Below are 19,984 nucleotides of genomic sequence, written 5' to 3'. Positions count from 1 at the left end.
CCAGTCTGGATGCAAGGCCAAAACAGATCTGAAGACACCATCTCCGCGAATGTTCACCATTCGTACCTGCGTGAGCTCGCAAAAGAGCACGTGGGCTACAATTCTGCCCTCATCTTCATCTCCGTGTCGTGCTTCCTCCATCATGGCCTGGGAACCATGACTGACGCCTCTGTGCGCCTGCTCCGGAAAGAGGGGTAATAAACCGGGGAACCGATGCCCTGGATGACCAAAGACGAGATGGTTTGGCCTGGGCGCCGGGCTTCGGCAGGCACCCGGGATGCTCCCGCCCTGGCACACACGCGCGCGCTCCGAGATGGATGGACCCTTGCATTTAGAGTTGCGATGGCTCGAGGATCTTGGGTGCGCTGAGCGCTTTTGTTCCAGCGTGATGGTGTGCTTGGACCTGGACAACTCGGGGGGTAATTGGCGCTGCAGATCACCCGCTGGGGATTCCTTCTTGGGTATGCGCTGATACTAATTGATTTGACATGCTGCGAATCGTTATCAAGCCCTCCCATCGTTGGACATGTCCGATTTGCCCCGTACGCTGGCGAAAGCGCGCGCACGCTGATAACAGCACGAGCACAAAGACCCTGTAGACGTTTGCTGTTGAAGGCCCCCCCACGGTGCGCCACAGGCTGCGATATGGGGAATAGACTCAGCGTTAGTGTCATATGGGGAGAAGAAGAAAGCAACACAGCCCCAATGCCTCAAGCCAACTTTGCTCCGATCAAATAAACAAGAGTTGGCTATCGAGTGATCAAAGTGTCAGGATATTGAAGCTCAAACTCATCTGATTATAGCCACGATTCGATCACGTCCTTCACCATCATCATGTCAGACGTTTACCGGAAAACTGGCCGCGGCGGGGCGGGGCAACTTCTACTCGAAGCAAGACATTGAGCAGGCTGAACAGGCCAAAGCCACAGATGTACAACTCCTCTCGATGGTCGACTGGTTATGGCATGTCTGACAATAGACAGGACCTTGAGGCGCAGAAGGTCGCTACCAACACCTCAACGGTGACGGCCTCGACAGCCGCCCGTGACGCCTACGCCCGTGCTGGCCGCGGGGGCGCTGGCAACTTCCACGACCCGGCGACACTGCCGGCGGCACGGGAACAGGAGGCCGCCGCTGATCGCACGCGGACGGCCGTCAATGCGAGCATTGCGCGAGCCGCAAACAAAGGCTACAGTGGGCGAGGCGGAGCTGGCAACTGGACGAGCAAGGAGGATGAGGCTGCCAAGAAAGAAGAGGAAGCCCTCAGGGTTGAGGAGCTCGAGAGGAAAGTCGTTGAGGACGTAGAGTCTGGGCTCGCAATGCCACCGAGGGCGCATGCGAGGGAGCAGAATGGTCAAAGGCAGGACGAAGTCTGAGAATGACAACCAGAAAGTTCAGGCGGAAAGGGGCTTCTTTGCGTGATATGTAATCAGATACCCACGACACTCGTTTGGCTCTGTTTGTTTCGATACTTTGTAGTAGGACTCGGTCGGATGGGTGGCTGATATCTTGCGTCGTACTCAACTTGTGCCATCGTTTTGGCCACTCTGTTGCCCAAAAGCAAGTGGTCGACTGAGATGATGTTTCCCACTTGTACGCCCAGGAGGTCGGCTTGTAGTGCCTTCGTGGGCCCAGCATAGACATATCCGCCACTATCACCCTCAATCCGTGTTTATGGAGCGCAGGCTTGGGCAAGGACCAGGCCGCCGACGTTGCACCGAATAGGGACCACGAGCATTACAAACGAAGGCTCAATTCAATGATCGTCAACTTTTTGGTATCCCTCAGGGCCGCAAACGCCGTCCATCGTTGATGGGGAATGCCACCACCTATCCGAAACGCCGAGAAATGAACTTTGGCAAAGATTTGGCCCCCAGACGAGCCGACATGGACACGCCAACGAACATGACAAAACATTCCTCCAAGCTATCATGCCCTTAGACTCAGTCGACATCCATCTCCTCGTCGTCCTCCTCGCCGTCCTCTTCGTCGAATGACTCGTCGTCGTCGTCGAACTGCATGCCGCCCTCGCGCTCCTCGACAATGTCGCCATCGACAGTGACCCTCTGTCGGATCTTCTCCTGGCCGAAGACCTTGCTCTTCTTCTTGCCAGACAAGGCCTGCTCCCTCTCGAGCTCAGCAATCTCCTCCTCGGTGGCACCCTGCTCGGCGAGGGCCTTCTTCTCGGAGCCACGCATGCGGGCAGCAGGTGCTGGTTCTCGCGACGAGCGCGCGCAGCGTCGAGCTTGCCGCTGGCGGTTGCCAGCCATGCGCTTCTTGTAGAAGACCCGCTCGCGGCGCGAGCGGATCTCCGAGACACGCTCCATGGCCTTGAGCGTCTTCTGCACGAGATCGCGATCGTACCGGACGGGGACGTTGCGGCGGGCTGCGAACTGGAGGGTCGAGTCGACAGTCATCTCCTTGCCGGCGGCCTTGCGGAACGACTTGGTCCAGCGGACCTTGCGGGGGTTGCCTGCGTGGTGTTAGTAGGGGGCGGTGACCATGAGAGACCTTATGGGCGTCGTCGGCGGTGTTGGGGGCGACTGACGCTTCATCTTGAAGGCCTTGTGGCACTTCCTGTTTGCAGTTAGCACATGCTGCCGAGCTCGTGGACCTTGGCGCCTTACGATCTGCAGAACCTCATAGAGCGGCCATCGTTACGAACAAAGGTGATACCCTGCAGCATGTGTTAGTATTTGACGTTGTGCCAAGTTTTTTGTCGCAGCATTCTTGGGGGAGGTGCATTGATTGCTTGCGACAGAAGGAGGCGGATCGTACTTTGCTCGGGTAGGCAGGGCGACTGCAGAAGTAACAAGTCTCTACTCTTTTCCGAATGTCAGGACAAGTTCCACCGTAAAAGCTGAAGCTACCGTAACACACCTCATCTTGACGGTGAAGCAAGGTCGACAATGCTAGACGGAAGTCGGATCGGCGAGCGAGAGGGGCGCTGAGCGTCGCAAAAGAACAAAAACACTCGGATCGTCGTGTTGCCTCGCAGCTCTGAGGGACAAGGTCTTCGTTTGACGTCGGATTGGGTGCAGGTTGTCGCGGGGGCAAACCTGGTGATTGTCGCGGAGACAAGGCAACCTACTGTCCTGTGTTCCTCCCACGGATGAAGTTTTTCGTTATCGCTTATCGGGAACTGGACCCTCATTGTGGCTTAATGGAGAAAACGTGCACTGAGAAGCCTCTGATTGGCGGCAGTGGAGACTTGCTTGTTGTGGCTGGGTGGCCAACCAAGCTGGCTGAACTCCGGTCCGAGAAAAACTCTGGCTCCAGTCTGCGGTTCAACCCGAGGTGAGGCAAGGCAATCATAAACGGAAACACCACATTCGTCAGGCTTCCTGTAAAGTAAGGATCACCACCATCATCAACATCAAAATGGCGTCTGCACTTGCTTGGGGCTCTGGTATTGCCGTTGCGGCCTTCTTGGTTTGTCCGTCCGAATCAAGTCAGCCGCTCTGTATGTACTGACATGCCTCACAGGGTCGGGCTAGTCTCGTCGCATGGCGACGCTCGCGCGGCGAAGTGGGCGCAATGGGCAAGGCCTTCTACAAGGGCGGCTTCGAGCCCAAGATGAACAAGCGGGAGGCTTCTCTCATTCTGTCCCTCAAGTACGGCACCTTTCCGAAATCGAAATGAACTGTGAGCTGACATGTCCCCAGCGAGCGCGCCATCACCAAGGACAAGATCCGCAAGGCCCACCGAACCCTGATGCTCCTCAACCATCCCGATCGCGGCGGCAGCCCCTATCTCGCAACCAAGGTTAACGAAGCGAAAGAGTTTCTGGAGAAGACGGCATCTTGAAGAGAATGACCAGCCACAGAAGGTGCTCGGCATGCGACACCTGAGAGGCAGCAAGGGGCTGCGTGTACATGTACAACAGGATATTTTGTCATAGCGTTGGCGTTTGGAAGAAGTCGTTGTTACACTTCAATCTGTGTCAGGATGGACGAAATCGTAATGCGACGGTAAAGACCCACGCGCTGGGCATGTCTCTCTCCTCACCACTTACGAGCCTTCGCGTTTGCCTTATACTTGCGACTGTTGTCAAGAGCATGTCATGCTGCACCATATCAGCCCATGATCTCAAGCTTGAAATGGAACGGAGTGCCCGAAGTTATCCTGCCTCGTTGCTGATACTCCTGACAATGAACCCTTTGTAGCTGGACTCCACTGAGGTACACGAATTACACTTTTGCGCACGTTGAGAACCAATGGCTGGCCAATTTGTGTCAGCTTGAAGCATGGTAGCGTCAGGTGATGGTAGTGCTCGTTGTGTAGAGCAGGGTGCTGAATAGGCTCTAGAGTTGAATGGGAAGGTGTGTATCCTGTTCAGGAATCTCTTGGATCTCGGCTTGATGGGATGCAAGGTGATTTCGTCATTCTGCTGCAGACCTGCAACACGGTGCCAATGCACCAAGCATCCATATCGGTTTGTTCACGGATTGTTGGGCAGGCACCACCCATCAAACTGAATCACTTTAGGCAGTGCGTCAGGAAGTCCTCCAAAGGTAAGGTCAGGTAGGTGGGAAAGTACCATCTTGTTCCGAACAATTTTTGCGATGTTCTTTGACCCTGCTATGGATCAGAGCGCCGTTTCATAACTACCTAGCTTGTCATCTGCCTGTTCTACAAACGCCATTCCACTTCGCTGATCTAGGCAGACAGACATATAACCCAAGACTTGATATACAGGTCGGTCAGGCGGTTGTACTTTCCGAGATGGCATACAATTCAGCCCATAGAAGGCGGCTACTACACACCTTTCTTGGGCTTGAGCAGTCCTGTGTCAGCGGCAACGTTTCTCCCCTCGCTCATACGGACCCCCCATTCATTGACCTGGACTACGTTGCCCAACATCTGGCTTTCGACCAGCAACAGTCCAACGTCAAGACGACCCACGTACCAGGCCTACCCAGTGAGCCTTGTAACGACACTCCTCCCATGACAAGCGATCCAAGCGAAGTAATGGCTCAGCAACTGCGGACCGAAAGGTTCGACCAGTTCAAGGGCCTGAAAGCTGGCGAGTTGTCTGCCATGAGCTTACCCTTCACATCTTGGGAGTTGGCCACGACATACGCTGCCATGTACATCGGGAAGGCGAACCGTCCAAGGGTATGTATGGTTGGGTCCTAAGGAAGGTAGGAAGTTGCCTTGCTGAAGCCACTGACACCGATCAGGCCGAACCCTACTTTGAGGACATTCTCGAGGGCAATACATGGGACTTGTGAGCAAACAGTGCTTCTTCTACAACCTTGACATGAAAAATGACTGACTTGTGCAGCTTCTATCTTTACAACCCCAGATCCCTCGAAGAAGTTCCCAAGCTCTTCGTGCCCACCGTGCAGTTTGAGCACTTTCTTCGTATCGTCAACGCTCTTGCGGGGATTCGCCTGACCATACCACCAGGCGCGCCAGGGAGCAAGTTCTACCTTGAATTCGGCGAAGGCGGCAGTCCACGCCCCCGTTTTCTCGGCCGCTCTATTTGCGAGTCTGATTTCACTAACATTCGCCTCGAAACCCCTGTTCATCATGCCGACGATGTTGGGAAAGGCATTTCTGAAGCCGTCATGGATGACCTCGTCCGCAAGCTCTATGTACTCAAGTTCGCTAAAAAGGAGGCAAAGAAGGAGAAGAATGCCAAGCGCCGCGAGGAAGCCAACACGCGCCGTCTGGACGGCATCCGGTCGGTCCAACGCATGCTTGGTCTTCGTCCAATAGCTGGCGTCAGCACGCGTCAGGTGGACGTCGAGCAAGTCATTCCTCATGACCGTGAACTGGATGCTGTCTTTGCGGCCGTTGATATCGAGGTTGCCGAGGAGTCTCACAGCGTCGTTCTCGAGGTGGGCATTTCCATCCTTGATACGCGAGAGGTCATCAACGTACCTCCTGGCATCAACGCCCAAAACTGGAGCTCTTTGGTCGAACACCATCATCTTCTCGTGTACGAGACTCGATTTCAGCGCAATCACAAATACTGTCATGGCTGTCCTGATGCCTTCGATTTTGGGTGAGGCGTGTTACATTGGATTGACGCGAACTTCTGCTGACCTCGGTAGAACAAGCGAAACTCCTCGGCTTGGCGAGCTCGCCAGACGAGTCCGCGCTCTCCTCACGCAGCATACAGCTGCCCCGGCATCCAATCCTATGCAACGCAATCGCACTCTTATCCTCGTCGGCCATGACATTGCAGCTGACCTCAATTACCTCCAAGATATTGATGTTAATCCCGGCCAGCTTCAGGGATTCCTAGGCTGTGCCGACACAAAGGACATGCACCAGGCCTGGCGCAGCTGTCCATCGGGCCGCAACCTCGGCGCCGTCTGTGGTGACCTCGAGATCCCTACTCGCAACCTGCATAATGCTGGAAACGACGCTGCGTATACCCTTCAGGCTATGCTTGCTTTGGCTGTCCGCGCTCGTGTAGATGAACAGCAGCGTGAAGACGGAGAAGATGCGGGAGCAGCCACTGATATGGCCGACAAGAGGATTGGCTTTGCTGAGAAATTTCACGAGGGCAGGAGTGAGAGATGGTGAAAGGGAGGTGGTACTCTCGAAAAGGCCTTTTTATACTCATCGCTAACCGATCCGCTCTCTGATCGTACAATTGAGGGCAGACCAATTCAAAGACAAAGAGAACTCAGCAGATACAGGTCTATTTGGACTTGAGAAACTGCGCGAAAGTTAGCAATAGAAGAGACAAGGCTGAAAAATTTGCAGCGCTTGCATTGCAAGGAGAGAACTGGAAACTTACCTCAGTAGCTTGTTCGCTCGTGACCTCGGACACTTCACTTTGCGCCGAGTCGATCAGACCCAGTCGTCCTGTCCGCACACGCCACCACATCTCCCTCCGATCACCCCCAAACTCACCCGCGAGCAACCTCGTCTTGAAGTCCTTGATGAAATTGTTGTACATTGCAGGCTCCTCCATGTTAATGAGCTCCGTGCGCATGACGCCAAGCGCTTCGATGGCACGGTTGTACTCCGCATCGCCAAAGCTGTCAGTGACGAGGCCACGAATGACCTCGCCCATCTGGGATGCCGCCTCCTCAATTGCAGCAATGTCGGTTGCGCTCGTCAAGGCCTGCTTGAATTCGGGAACGGCATTGTCACGGGACACAAGACGGGCGCGTTTCGGGAGAGAGCCGAGAAGTGCATCGATGTCGAGGCCAGACAGAGGCTTGGCGGCGTCGCGGTTGCGCTTGTTCTTTGCCTTGGGAGGAACTGCGAGTTGGTCAGTGGATGTGTCCAGGGGGCAGGGGGCCGCGGGTGCGCGAGCGTACCCTTCTTGACTTCGGCTGCCTTGATGAGAGCCTTCATGTCAGCCTTTGCCTTTGTGAGGAGATCTTCTGGTGGCTCGGCGTAGCGGAGGAGGACGCGTGGGATGGGTTCAATGTCGCCTGTCGGCTTGATGGCGCGATCGCGGACGACCTGGTTGATACGGTGGATGGCCGGGTTAAAGGATTCGTCGATGGGGGCATATTCTGTGGGTTCTCCTCTGTCTTTTGCGTCAGACCTGTGCAATGCCATGGCAATCTTTTGCGTAGAGCTTACCCATCTTCATCCTTCACAAAAGTGTCCAGATCCATCGCGTCGACAAAGTCGCTCATGGCATCATTGAGCTCGTCATCAGGTATCAGGCGATGTTTCGTCAGAGTTTGGCCGCTGACTGTGACCACGCGATCGAGAGGAGGGAACTGGTAGCTGCGGACGTCTTCAGCAAAAGGGAGGGGGACATCATAGAGGCACTCCAGGTCGGGTTCGATGCCAGGCGCAAGGAGGATAAGTTGCGGCTCCTTCCCATCCTTCAGGACAATGCGCGCGACAGCGTAGGAAGAGAGCTCGTAAAGCGCGTGGATGAGTGAGGATAGGGCGAGCTGCGACTTGTCGTCGTGCTTGCGGCTCACTGTGATACAACTCTCGCCCATGCTGAGGAAGGGTTCAAACTGAGGCTATCTGTTAGTGCGTTCGGCGGCAATGGGTAGTGATGAGGTTTCTGGCTCACTTTATCGGCCGGGATGAAACCAACAATCTCGAACGCTTTGTTGGTCTCAATCTTGGTCATGTTCCACTCCGATTCGCTGATATGGACCGCAGTCCTGCCGTATTCGTAGCCCTTCGCCAAGGAGTCGAACTCGACGTCTCGCTTCCCACCGGGTGCATCCGGGTCGTTGACTTTGTATGAGCGAGCTTGTCGAATGGCACCGAAGTTCAGCGATGACTCTATGCCCTCCATGCCCTCCCCTTCGGGGGCCTGTGAGGGGCCAGGGTCTGTCCTCAGCACCACGGTGGATGCGGGGGGTGGCCTGGCCAGTTTCGTCTTGAAGTAGCGCTCGACGTTGATGACCATGGGTGAGGGATGCTTGGGGTCTTTGACATCGCCGAGAGTCAACGGGCCGTCGTACGATTTGTAGGGCCTCACGGGTTTGAGGCGGGGCGTGTCCAACTCGTCAATGGCTTCGGCGATGGTGGCCAGCTGGGCATCCTTGCATTTGGACACGAGGTCCTTGAGAAGGCGTTCATTCTCTTTCTTGAGAAAAGAGTCAATAACAGACTCATCAGGTGTGGTCGGGGCTGACTTGCCTTCAGACTTGGCTTGTCCTCTTCCTTAAATCCGTATTCCGCGTCGTCGAAATCCACGCCCCTACGGCTGTCAGTCGGGAAACGGGGGTGTGATGGCCGGCATGTCTCACAGCACAATTAGCTCGATACCGTCCTGGTTGATCTTTTTCGTAATGTCTTCAAAGTCATCTCCATCAATGGGACCCGTGCCGTCAGTGATGAGATATATCTTTCGTGCATACTTCAGCGCCTTGGTGTATTTCTCCATCATGTCCACGGCAATGACGATTGCCGACACTGCATCTCCGGTGTGCGTTTCAGAGGGCACAATGACGTCCTGCAGCTCTTTGAGCGAGTGCATGGACATGGGGCCAATCTCCTGCAGTATAGAGATGTTCTCGTAGCCTTCCTCATCCTGGAGGAGGTGTCGCGTCTCGTCGGTCTTAAGACCGACGACACCGATGGTCCACGTTTTACGCGAGGCTGCAACGACGGTTGATATCTTGTCCCAGACATAGCGCATACTCCAGTCGAGGTCGGATTCGATGCGACCATTGTGGCAGTCGGCCATTGACGAGCCGAGGTCGACGATGAAGACAGTAGCCTGTTTGTCGGCCATGGTGAATGTGTGCGTCGAGGTTGCAAGAAGTAAATGGTGAGAACAATGGCGAGAAATGCAGAGGGTGTGAGGCCCATCACCTATGGAAGAAAATGTCTATGGCATGGAAACATAAAGCTGCAGGCAGCAAGTCGCCTATATCGACCAGACGTTTTAGGCAGACAACAGGCTGGCTGGTGTGAGTGAGCTGAGTCTGAGTGATGAAATGGCCCCTGCGACACGTCTAGCGCAGTCCATGTCGCGCTGGTGTTCAACACGGTGCCACGTGATCCGGCGTCGCAGAAAGTCCAACAAACGGTCCTCGACATATTCAGTACAACAGCTCGTTATTCGACTTCGTAACTTCAGCACTAAAAACAGATTGTATCACCAATGATACAAAACTGGCAAAAGAAATCGACCAGGACAAGATTCGAACTTGCGCCTCCGGAGAGATACCCTTAGCAGGGGTACGTGTTAACCACTCCACCACCTGGCCGGATTGTTGAGATGCGGCAATTTTGGGACACTCATGATCTCCAATGCCCGTCACGATGCACTGTTGAGTCGGGGACCTTGTTGATTTGCAGTGCAGATACCCCACCATAAGCATAGTAGGTGGGGGGCTGGCACAGTACCGAACATGGGGACTCTCTGGGTCAATCAGTCGGGATCAGAACTAATCAAGTCCGATTCCTCCCACAATGTAGTTGACGCTTCGGATATTTCGTCATTCAGCCTCATGCACTGACTTCATGTCTCTTCAAGGAAATACGAATTCCAGCACAAACCATCACCTGATGCATGGCGTGGTCATGTCTGCGACGTCACTAGGAAAAGGCTGCCAGTCACCGCACGGAGCTGCTACTTGCTGGAATACGCGTTTTCAAGGCCATGGCAGATCAGCATCCCAATAACAAAATGGGTCTATGGAACCGTAGCACCAGGGATTCTATGTTCTGAAGGCGAAGAAGAAGAGGTCATGGTATGTTTCTGACCGCTGGCATGTCTGTCCATTCACAAAGCCGCTATCTGGCGTGACGGATGATCTTCTAGCTATGACACAAAGTCGGGCAGCCCGAAATCGGCCATGTCTGGCAAGCGCCCTGCCACATGATCGCACTTAACAAGCAGGAAGGTTGGCCAGCTTGCCCTGCGCACCCTGGCAGTTGGCCGTGGTGGTGACCTTGTAGCTGCTCGATCCCTTCGCGACTCCGCGGTATTCCTGGCACACCTTGTTGGAGATACCACACGACCCAGACACAGTGGCAACATCATTAAAGTTCGAGTTGATGCCGACAAGCTCCGACTTCAGACCAGAGACCTTGACGTTCTTGACGACAATGTTGCGCGGGCCGCCGTTGTTGGAGCAGTCGCCGCAGCTGCGGTAGAGCCTGGCCGAGTCGACGAGGGTGAAGCTGTCGACCGTGACAGTGCCGCGGCCTTTGTGTCTGATGATGTCGCCGGCACCGTTGCGGGCACCACCACCCTTGACGAGGACATCACCTGTTCCGAGGGCAGCGATGGCATCTGTATAGGGTCGACACGTCAGTCCGGCCGCCGAGAAGTAGAGGCAGACCAAAGGACGAGGACTCACCTTCACAAACATCGCGGAACCAGACGTTGGTCAATGTGCAGCTACCCTTGCAGCTAACGCCATAAACCTGGCGAGCACCGATAATGACCTGTCAGGGCGCAAGACTCGTCAGCCTCTCATTTGGTCGTCTGCTTCATTTGTTTTGCGCTTACATTGCTGATGGACGCGCCGTTCTCCAGGATGAAGACTGGCTCGTCGACACCGACGTCGAGACCGACCTCACAGCTCTGACCACGGTCGAACTCCTGGTTGTTGAAGTCCTTGGCGCCAGAAATGTAGGAAGGCCGGGGGAGAGAGATGATGTTGCCGGTTCGGGTGGGAATGTTCAGAGTCTGCGCGGAAACGAGGCTGGAGATGCCAGCGGCGGCGACGGCGGTGGAGAACTTCATATTGGCAAGGCAGTGACAGATCAGGAACAATCCACTCTAAAAAGCAGTTGGTCGGGAGGTCGAGTGGTCGCCAGCCGCCTCAGGTTCTTGTCTATCCTTTTGTATATCCAAGAGGGTTCCGGAGTGGACTCCAGCTCCATCATGTCTGCCACAGAGCCGCGGAGTTCCAGTCACTAGACGACTCTCTTGACGCTGGAAGTCCGCTCAAGAACATGCACTGATGCGAGATCGCCTCCGTCAATCACGGGCCACCATGCCCATATCGGATGCGCTGCCCAAAATCGCGGATCTTCATTGGCGGAGCATTATTCCATTGATCTACCTCGAACAAGCTACGGGGCCAACCGACCGGCCCCCCGAAGTAGCAAAGACGGTGTGTGCCCCTAAGATCCAGGATCATGTCTGTCGGGTAGGGTCGTATTCCCTGCTAGATTGTAGATTGGTGGAATTGATCGTGATTGTTACAATACGGAAACCTCGCTGTCAGGTTAAGAAACTCGCCCTATGTAGACGTGGCACTGCATTCTCCTGATCGGCAGTGAGCTTCCCATTCAAGCGGCAACTGGCCAAGCTGCGGGACATCGTTTCCCCAGATTACTGATGGACGAAAGGGGCACGCGAGATCCGTGTGTTAAGCATAGGCCATCGGCCGAGCCTTGAATTCCCTGACCATTTCGATCAAGGCGATCCCTACTTTGACCTACCTGAGTTGCTGAGGCACTGGATGCCTGTCCGAACCCACCACCTCCGCCACCTCCAGCCCTGGCTAGTCACTTGAGTCGTGGAGACGCCCTTTTCCGCGAATGGAGCATTCGGCCACGTCCTCAAATTGCTATGCAATTTGTTATGTCAACTGCTTCCCGTACACGGGGCTTCTCGAATGGGGTCTCGTTGGTTGCCCGGCTTCTGAAGTGAAAGATGGGCGGGACTTTCCGCGGTCAATCAAGATTCTAGTGTTTCTGCGATCTAAGTTATCTAGCTTCATCGAAGCTTGTTTGCCGGTGCAGGCCATACATGTGCCCTGTCTTGGGGCTCTTGGGCTGTTCATCATGGAAAGCGCGCCAAGCTTCCGCATTGTAGTCGCATGAACGAACAAGCCTTGATTCACCTTATCCCCACAGCACGCCTGTCACGTAAGAGACCCTGCAACCCAGATTTCCGGAACGGGCCACTCCAAGCCAAGCTGTGCTGCCCACGGCAAGTGGCAGCGAATCAATATGTGTTAGTCTGACGCAGTCTCGCCATGTGATAGTCCGTTGCATACTTGGTATAATGTTGGAGGGTCGAATGCATTGAGAGGTAGGTACACAGGTGTTATGGAACCTCGTATTTCCGACATCCCTGCAGATTCCCCTGTCACCCCGAAACCGAATCCGAATCTTGTTCTTTCGGGCTACGTCGCCCCGACTTACCCTACCTGGTTGCTCTGAGCTAGGTATACCACGTATGCGCGGGATTGCAAAGCTCATCGTACTTGAGCGTTCTCTTTCGCAAGCCAGGCATTACGACAACGAAAAGGTTCCCCACGTTCGTTGAACAACCCTTTTTTCTTTGCTTTTTTTCTACCTCATACCAAGTATATTACAGCCGCGAACTAGTGACTAACGGCAGCGCTATGAAATACAATGCCTCAAGGCTCGCTCCCGTAAGCAGCAGGTGGGTGCCATTCTTTCGATCAAATATACAGACAGGTCCAGGAAATACCTCCACGATCGACTGCGCGACCTTCTCCGCACCCGTTGAAGTGCGCGCGTTGCTTGGAAGGCGCTACTACCTCTTCACCATGAGTCCAGTATCCGCCGGGCAGCTGTGCATCTTCACCAGGTAGCTCATGAAGCTACTGTATCACAGAAGTAGCACACATGGATGGAGCGGCGCAGCCCCTGGCGGCTGAAGAATGAAAAAATTAGACCTGCTTGTCAGCTAAATTACAGCCTCTTTAGATATAACGAGTGGTCAACTAAGCGCGCGGGAATTCAAATGTTTGGAGCGATTAATGGCAGGGTTTTTGGTCTTTGATGCAAGCGCGGTTCCCGCTACTGGGTGTTCCGGATTCTGACCGGTCAGGTCTGAGCAGGTTGGATCCGCCGTTTTGGTCTCGAAGTGTTTGGCGTCACGCTCGCCCCATCTACAATGAATTAACCATTCAATTACCCCCGGAAGCGTACTTGCACCCAGGACGATATGCCTGATAAAAACTGCCTGGTCGGTCAACTTGAACAATTCGTCTACACTGGAGATGAACTACGGTGTGAAGCTCTGACGAAATACTCGCGATATGGACTACATCCGATCAGACTGGGCGACATCCTTCCCAAGCTGGCCACATGTGTCAGCGATCCAGCTAAGAAACCCAGATACCGTGTCATGTTGAAACTCGGATTCGGAGCATTTGCCACGGTCTGGCTCGCCCGCGATCTTGTGGAGGAGTATGTGGGCTCCTGATCGATTGGTGCAAAAAAAATCACTGATGCGCATTTGACAGACGCTATGTTGCTGTTAAAGTCTGTCTAGGGTCGGACACGCCTCACGTGAGCAGAGAGACAGAAATCCTGTCCGATCTCCGCAAAATCTTGCTCGAAAAGGATGGTGATCAGGGAGTTATTCAACTCTTTGACGTCTTTACCATCCAGGGACCGAATGGATGCCACGAATGTTTAGTGACCGAGGTGATCTCCCCCCTGAGCGACCCCGATGTGAGGCGACAGTGTTCCTCCGGGGCTATACGCCAAATCGTACAGGGCATTGCATTCCTTCATGAACATGGGATAGCACACGGAGGTACAATCAGTGGTACGCATCATATAAACTCGATAAACTAACGTCGTACAGATCCCCACGTGGCGAACTTTGGGGTTGCACTCCCACAATTGGATCAATTCGATGAAGATGACATTACTGAATACTTCGCGAATCCCGAGATCGTTCCTGTCGTTCCACGCGATCCATCCTTCCCAATGGACTCGCTGCCGCCCTACCTGACTCTGTCTGTGTCGTTGGCGGAGTTTTTACAAGCTTCGCATGCATTCCCCGCAAGCTCGGCAATGTCAATTAGGATACTGGACTTTGGAAGATCTACGTTGGCATCTCGTCTTCTTCTTAGAACTCTGCTCATGCCAATGATTCACTCGATTAGCCTACAGGATATCTGGGACTGTCCCAATATTGGCAGGAGCGGTGCCTAACGCGATTCGTCCCCCAGAGGTCGTAATCCACGAAATTTACAGAGGTGAGGTGGGTTCTATTTGGGGCAAGGCCGCTGACATCTGGGCGGTCGGCTGTACAGTAGGTACTCTGTGTAAGCTTTCGTGATACTGGCGCTAATGACTTTGTTTAGTTATACCATATTAAGTCAGGGAATGAACTCATTTCGACGTGGGGTTCTCCCAATGGCCATCTCGTTCGGGCGATTCAACTTGGTGGGCCTCCGCCGAAGACTTGGCCCGAAATTCGGGAAAAGCGGGATCGCCACGATGGAAATGGTGCGTTCTATCTGATATTCCTTCTTCGCTGCAATGGAGAATGTGATGCTGACAGTCTCCAGGTCTAGTCTCCTCTGACCGGTCTCGAGCCTGGGAAGCACGTGAGGCGAACCGAAGGTCGTCTAGGCACCCGCATGATGAGGAGAGAGACGTTTTCCTTGACCTGATAAAGAAGATGATCGTAACGGATCCTGATGAACGGAGTCCGATGGCAAAGATCTCTTGACTCATTCGTTCAGGAAGAAGGATCTCCTCGCATCAGACGCAAGCGGCTGAAGCGAGGACCACTTGGGCCGGCAATACTTCCGATACCGCTTTGAAAACCCCCAGGCGTTGACCCTTACAGATGGCTGAAGTTCGCATTGAGTACAAGGTGGCCCAGGTCGATTCCGGGCTGATGAATGGATCGTACTGAGAACCATGCCATTTGCATGGAACCCCACGACTGCCAGACCAGATGCAGCAAAGGTGTTTTCGGCAGCTACAAGAAAGAGGCCTGTGCCAGCGACGCTGGGAGGCTTCTGAAATATCATTTTAAGCATGGTCGCTTTCATAGGAGCTAAGCCATGAGCTATATCTGTGGTTGATGTCCGACCATGGCCATTCTTGGACCAATGATCGGGATGGCTCACACCGGTCCAGGACATATAACCTTCTCGTTGGCGCTGAGTGAAGTATGAGGGAAGACAATTAGGATCAGGGACGTGAGGCGACCACAGCGCCTATACGAAAGTACTCGCCAGAGGTATATGTAGACAAACAAGATCGTGCATATTGATTTATTACATACGAGGCCGAAAGAACCTACTACGAAAAAGCGTCCGAGTATGGATCACTTGTGTTGCCCCATCAACTAAAGCCACTCCTTTCGCCTGACTAGCGTCTATTGCTCAACTCCGCCTTCACGTCCTCCACTACGTGAACCCTGCGAGAGGATGTTCGTGTAGAGAGAGGTGTCAAAGTAAGTGAGTGATCCAAATGGAATGGCCTGCCCTGTGCCCGTGCCTTGTGGCCGCCTGTGGCCAGGCCTGCCTTAGGCATGACCCGCAATAGTGGGGACCTCAAGTGCCGTGACGTATCGGACCATGGAGTGTTGACGACTACAACTTGCTCTCATGAGCGAAGGTACTTTGCCTTGTGCGCCTCAAGTTACGATCTTCTCTCTGCCTTTGCACAACACAAGCTCACCCAAATCGCGCAGCCTCACTACTCCTGCGGTCAAAATGGCGGGCTCCATCTTCTTTTCCCCAGCACCGTACCACATCATCTCGTAGGTGAGCCCCTGCTCGCAGGACACTCAGGAGTCTCACCGGCGCCTAACGATCAACAGCTACGGCACGCTCCTGGGAACGACCTTCTTCCACGTAGGCGCCTGCTCAAGATCTGGCGGGCAAACTCTCCGCTGACCCTGCAGTCTTTCGTCAATGGCATCACCATGTTCCGAGTGCTCGAGCGCCCCTCATTCTCGGCCGCCCAGAATGCTCTCTTCCCCATCTACTTCGCCCTGCAGACGGCCCTCCCCGCCATCCTCGCCCTGACCTACCCCGGGAGCAGCAACCCCCTCGGCGTTGCCTCTGGCCTCGGCGGCCTTCTCGACGAATCAAACTTCCGCGGCACCCTGCTGCCCATTGCCACGATGTTCGTCACCGGCGCCGTCAACCTGCTGGTGGTCCTGCCCGCGACGCAGAAGATCATAGCGGCCCGCTACGCCCAAGGTCTGACGCATGCCCCCTCACTCGCCTCTCCTCCTCCGCGGGTGGAGTGAACAAGCACACGACTGACAGCAGAACAGAGAAGAAGGACGGCAAGAAGAGCTACGATGCGGCGCCCCACTCGCAGGAGATGCAGGCGCTGAACAAGCGCTTTGGCAAGATGCACGGCATCTCGTCGCTGCTGAACCTGGGCACGTTCATCGCGACGATCGCCTACGGGTTCACACTGGGATCGCGCCTCTCGTAGAGGCGGCTGTTCGGGACCATGTCCTCGCGATTGCCATCTGTGTCGAAGTAGCTGTGTCACGAGGGGGCGTGAGCCGCTTGTCAGGGGAAATTGGGGGCTTTCATTGGTACTGTACACTGTCTCCCTTTGCTAAAACTGCTGAACCCTGCCATAAAGAACTCCGTCCGTCGTCGCCTATCGTTGATCATGTCCTCTCCGCTGCGCCTCACATGTGTAACGCCATTTCTCAAAGGATCGAGCGTCCGAGTTCCCATTTCGGAACCGGGCTTCCAGGGGCTTTTTTCTCCTTGTTATGAGTCGACATCTTATACCCGTTTGCTGGTATCTAAAGCCGTCTTCTTGGCGATGCTCTGCGTCCGACGCAGCCTCTCACGCGCGACGACCTCCTCCTGCATGCTGTCGCTGTAGGCGAACAGCTGGGCCTTGGCAGTCTCGAGGTCGATGATGCGCTGGGCCTTGAGCTGCTCAATGTCGCGATCGGCGCGCGGCTGGCGGGGCGCGGCCTCCTTGGCGCTGATGCTGCCCTGGATGGTCCAGCGGCCGGGGGCGCGGCGGAGGGCCTCGGTGAGGTCAATGTCGGACGGGGGCTTGGGGAACTGGCGGTCCAGCGGGGGCGGGGCCGTGTAGGTCTTTGCGATCGAGGGGCGGTGGTCTGCGAGGGTGGGCGAGGTGGTGGTGGTGGGCGAGGGGTCTGTGGACGAGGTCGAGCCCGACGTTGGTGTATGGGGAGGAATGGTGACGGTGGTGGGAGGTGCTGCGGTGGAGGACTGGGAGGATACGGCCATGATTACTTTGATGATGGTGTTCGATGGCTTCTGGCGATTGCGGTTCCTTTGCGGTTCCGTTTGCCGTTTGATTGATCGTGGGAAATGGTCGGTCTATGGTGAGGCACAGGGAGAGATGAAAAAATGAAGAAGAGGGCTGGCTTGCCTGGGAGCGAACTGCTCTATAGAAAAGGGCTGACAGCTTACGGTACCTACCGGAGCTATCGGAAGGAATACAATCAAACTTGAAATGAAAGGTCAAAAGTCAAAGGCAGACGGGAAGAGGAACGAGGCAGGTAACTCGTGAACTTTAAGGATTGGCAGGGTCAGCCGGGTTACAGCTTTGCTTTGGTCCAGGCTTGCGTGGGGTGGTTGAGGTGAGGTGGTTGTGGTGTGACCAGGGACGCACAGGTTCGTCCGGCGCCATTCCACAGCCTCCCACGACTTCCGGACTTGTGCTCGGTGTGCCTTGGGTGGTCGACAGTGAACCGTTACGTGAAGGGCTTGAGTACGAGGTCACCACTGAGACGGCAGGTGGGCGTTCCCCCACGCGGGGAAGGTGGCTCGCGCGTTGGGGATGCGGGTGAAAAGGCAGGGGCCAGTCAACGGTGAGCGTCGGTGAATCAGAGTGCGGGATTGGCAGGGGTCATTGATAGAAGCGGTGGCCGACACCTGCTTGCCTGCGACCACTGAAGACCAAGCTCCTACCTGAGGCATGTACATGTAGACCACTACATTTGACTAGGTACCCTGCCAGTCAGCCCTTTCTACCTTCCTGCCTTGTTACCTTACCTACCCAGGTATCTAAGTAGGGTATAAGCGGGAAAATAAAGAATCTCACGGGTTCATCTGTCAGGCCAGTTTCATGATCATGGTCCAATGGCAAATGTGTCATGTCGATGACGAAACAGGAGTCCAGCAGCTCGCTCCATGCCCACAGAAACCATGTAGTCAGCCATGCCATGGCAGAGTCTGTATCATGAACTCTCGACAATCTGGTGTTGAGGGGTAGTAGGTTGAACTACCGACCCGCTCTACCTAGCTCTTATATGAGGCGCGGCATCATGGTCTATCAGAACTCATACAGCCATCGACTCGATCCCATGCATGTCATGAAGCATCTTAAAACGGAATGAATATCGTCCTCGATTTCTTGTCCCCAAACCACCCAGGACGAGACGGCGAAGTGTACATCGGCCGTAGATGGGGACCGCACCCGGAGAGAAAGCCGAACGGGGACCATGATGACGTGACTAATCCTGCTCACGCCTGCACGACACTTATCCACAATACATCTCACTAACACCAACCTCGTTCTTACCATCTCATCCTAAACACACAACCGCCTTTCAAGATCCGCCATCATGTCTTCAAAGTACCTCAGCGGCGACAAGGCCGCCCTTCAGGAATTCCTGAACAAGTTCGACGTGCGCGATTATCCCCCGTCCGTCTCACTTGATGACCTTGCTGACCTCACGCCAGACGTTCCTCATCGATTGCGATGGTACGCCTCCTAAAAGTCTCACGGCCCTCTGATCACTCACCGATGAGGTTACAGGCGTTCTCTGGTCCGGTGATCACCTCTTTGACGGCGTCCCCGAGGCCATCGACTACCTTCACTCCCAAGGTCAGTCATTCCATGGGCCGCTGCCTCTCCAGCCCCAGGGTCCAATGCGCAACTCACACGACGAGCAGGCAAGCGGACCATCTTCGTGACGAACAACTCGACAAAGTCCCGCGCCGACTACCACAAGAAGTTCCAGAAGCTCTCGATCAAGTGCACGCCCGAGGACGTCTTCGGCTCCGCCTACTCGGCGTCCATCTACATCTCGCGCATCCTGCGTCGGCCCGCCGACAAGCCCAAGGTCTTCGTCCTCGGCGAGTCGGGCATCGAGGACGAGCTGCGCGCCGAGAACGTCCCCTTTGTCGGCGGCACGGACCCGCGCCTGCGCCGCGACATTGTGCCCGCCGACTTTGACGCCCTCGCCGACGGCTCGGCCCTCGACCCCGAGGTCGGCGTCGTGCTCGCGGGCCTCGACTTCCACGTCAACTACCTCAAGCTCGCCACGGCCTACCAGTACCTGCGCCGCGGCGCCGTCTTCCTCGCCACCAACTGCGACAGCACCCTGCCCATGAACGGCAGCTTCTTCCCCGGCGCCGGCAGCGTCGGCGTGCCCCTCGTCAACATGATCGGCAGGCAGCCCCTCGAGCTGGGCAAGCCGAGCCAGGCCATGATGGATGCCGTGACGGGGCGCTTCCACCTCGACCGCGCGAGGACGTGCATGATTGGCGACCGCCTCAACACGGACATCAAGTTTGGCATCGAGGGCAAGCTCGGCGGCACGCTGGCTGTGCTGACTGGCGTCAACACAAAGGCGGACTGGGAGGCCGAGGATGCCGTGGCCGTGCCGGCCTATTACGTCGATGGCATCCGGGATCTCAGGATCGAGTGATTTCCTTTTTTTTTTTCGTGGCTACAAAGAAAAAAAGTCATGAGCAAGTCGAGACGATGCTTGATGCTTGACGTTAGACATTAGAGCTATCTAGATGCATTCTACATAGATGCAAAACATGAGCGGGCAGTCGACAAAGTATTCTCCAAGACGGATCGAGACGGATCAGCGGCGTTG

General features: G+C 55.1%; 10 protein-coding genes and 1 non-coding gene across 11 annotated transcripts; 6 read left to right on the top strand and 5 right to left on the bottom strand.

The window, feature by feature from the left end:
* Positions 1 to 929: 929 nt before the first annotated feature.
* Positions 930 to 1,376, top strand: VDBG_08868 (predicted protein; the record flags this gene model as incomplete). Its single annotated transcript, XM_003001026.1, has 1 exon — positions 930 to 1,376. The coding sequence occupies one exon, from the start codon at positions 930 to 932 to the stop codon at positions 1,374 to 1,376; it is 447 nt and encodes a 148-aa protein (XP_003001072.1).
* Positions 1,377 to 1,943: 567 nt separating this feature from the next.
* Positions 1,944 to 2,885, bottom strand: VDBG_08867 (ribosome biogenesis protein RLP24; the record flags this gene model as incomplete). The annotated part of the gene is made up of 3 exons (XM_003001025.1): positions 1,944 to 2,473; positions 2,549 to 2,577; positions 2,881 to 2,885. 3 exons carry the CDS (start codon positions 2,883 to 2,885, stop codon positions 1,944 to 1,946), a joined length of 564 nt encoding a protein of 187 aa, XP_003001071.1.
* A 419-nt stretch (positions 2,886 to 3,304) lies between these two features.
* Positions 3,305 to 4,006, top strand: VDBG_08866 (mitochondrial import inner membrane translocase subunit tim-14; the record flags this gene model as incomplete). The annotated part of the gene is made up of 3 exons (XM_003001024.1): positions 3,305 to 3,432; positions 3,487 to 3,614; positions 3,666 to 4,006. 3 exons carry the CDS (start codon positions 3,382 to 3,384, stop codon positions 3,805 to 3,807), a joined length of 321 nt encoding a protein of 106 aa, XP_003001070.1.
* Positions 4,007 to 4,725: 719 nt separating this feature from the next.
* On the top strand, positions 4,726 to 6,540 carry VDBG_08865 (QDE-2-interacting protein; the record flags this gene model as incomplete). Its single annotated transcript, XM_003001023.1, has 4 exons — positions 4,726 to 5,118; positions 5,184 to 5,230; positions 5,288 to 6,013; positions 6,063 to 6,540. 4 exons carry the CDS (start codon positions 4,726 to 4,728, stop codon positions 6,538 to 6,540), a joined length of 1,644 nt encoding a protein of 547 aa, XP_003001069.1.
* Positions 6,541 to 6,658: 118 nt separating this feature from the next.
* VDBG_08864 (Ku80) lies at positions 6,659 to 9,184 on the bottom strand (the record flags this gene model as incomplete). The annotated part of the gene is made up of 7 exons (XM_003001022.1): positions 6,659 to 6,676; positions 6,758 to 7,227; positions 7,287 to 7,501; positions 7,558 to 7,949; positions 8,009 to 8,529; positions 8,583 to 8,647; positions 8,697 to 9,184. The coding sequence occupies 7 exons, from the start codon at positions 9,182 to 9,184 to the stop codon at positions 6,659 to 6,661; spliced, it is 2,169 nt and encodes a 722-aa protein (XP_003001068.1).
* Positions 9,185 to 9,581: 397 nt separating this feature from the next.
* Positions 9,582 to 9,662, bottom strand: VDBG_15186. The gene has a single exon. It is a non-coding gene; the product is annotated as a tRNA-Ser (tRNA).
* A 624-nt stretch (positions 9,663 to 10,286) lies between these two features.
* On the bottom strand, positions 10,287 to 11,149 carry VDBG_08863 (pectate lyase A; the record flags this gene model as incomplete). Its single annotated transcript, XM_003001021.1, has 3 exons — positions 10,287 to 10,693; positions 10,761 to 10,848; positions 10,913 to 11,149. The coding sequence occupies 3 exons, from the start codon at positions 11,147 to 11,149 to the stop codon at positions 10,287 to 10,289; spliced, it is 732 nt and encodes a 243-aa protein (XP_003001067.1).
* A 2,184-nt stretch (positions 11,150 to 13,333) lies between these two features.
* On the top strand, positions 13,334 to 14,857 carry VDBG_08862 (conserved hypothetical protein; the record flags this gene model as incomplete). The annotated part of the gene is made up of 5 exons (XM_003001020.1): positions 13,334 to 13,578; positions 13,635 to 13,942; positions 14,322 to 14,434; positions 14,487 to 14,631; positions 14,694 to 14,857. 5 exons carry the CDS (start codon positions 13,334 to 13,336, stop codon positions 14,855 to 14,857), a joined length of 975 nt encoding a protein of 324 aa, XP_003001066.1.
* A 1,209-nt stretch (positions 14,858 to 16,066) lies between these two features.
* Positions 16,067 to 16,590, top strand: VDBG_08861 (conserved hypothetical protein; the record flags this gene model as incomplete). Its single annotated transcript, XM_003001019.1, has 2 exons — positions 16,067 to 16,346; positions 16,424 to 16,590. 2 exons carry the CDS (start codon positions 16,067 to 16,069, stop codon positions 16,588 to 16,590), a joined length of 447 nt encoding a protein of 148 aa, XP_003001065.1.
* A 305-nt stretch (positions 16,591 to 16,895) lies between these two features.
* VDBG_08860 (predicted protein) lies at positions 16,896 to 17,375 on the bottom strand (the record flags this gene model as incomplete). The annotated part of the gene is made up of 1 exon (XM_003001018.1): positions 16,896 to 17,375. The coding sequence occupies one exon, from the start codon at positions 17,373 to 17,375 to the stop codon at positions 16,896 to 16,898; it is 480 nt and encodes a 159-aa protein (XP_003001064.1).
* Positions 17,376 to 18,718: 1,343 nt separating this feature from the next.
* VDBG_08859 (4-nitrophenylphosphatase) lies at positions 18,719 to 19,807 on the top strand (the record flags this gene model as incomplete). Its single annotated transcript, XM_003001017.1, has 4 exons — positions 18,719 to 18,781; positions 18,837 to 18,858; positions 18,913 to 18,981; positions 19,050 to 19,807. The coding sequence occupies 4 exons, from the start codon at positions 18,719 to 18,721 to the stop codon at positions 19,805 to 19,807; spliced, it is 912 nt and encodes a 303-aa protein (XP_003001063.1).
* Positions 19,808 to 19,984: the final 177 nt, after the last annotated feature.

This window comes from Verticillium alfalfae, genomic scaffold (genome assembly GCF_000150825.1).
Source record: "Verticillium alfalfae VaMs.102 supercont1.13 genomic scaffold, whole genome shotgun sequence".
Classification (NCBI taxonomy): domain Eukaryota; kingdom Fungi; phylum Ascomycota; class Sordariomycetes; order Glomerellales; family Plectosphaerellaceae; genus Verticillium; species Verticillium alfalfae.
The sequence above is the reverse complement of the archived record's forward strand: the minus strand, read 5'-3'. Positions and strand labels throughout refer to the sequence as shown.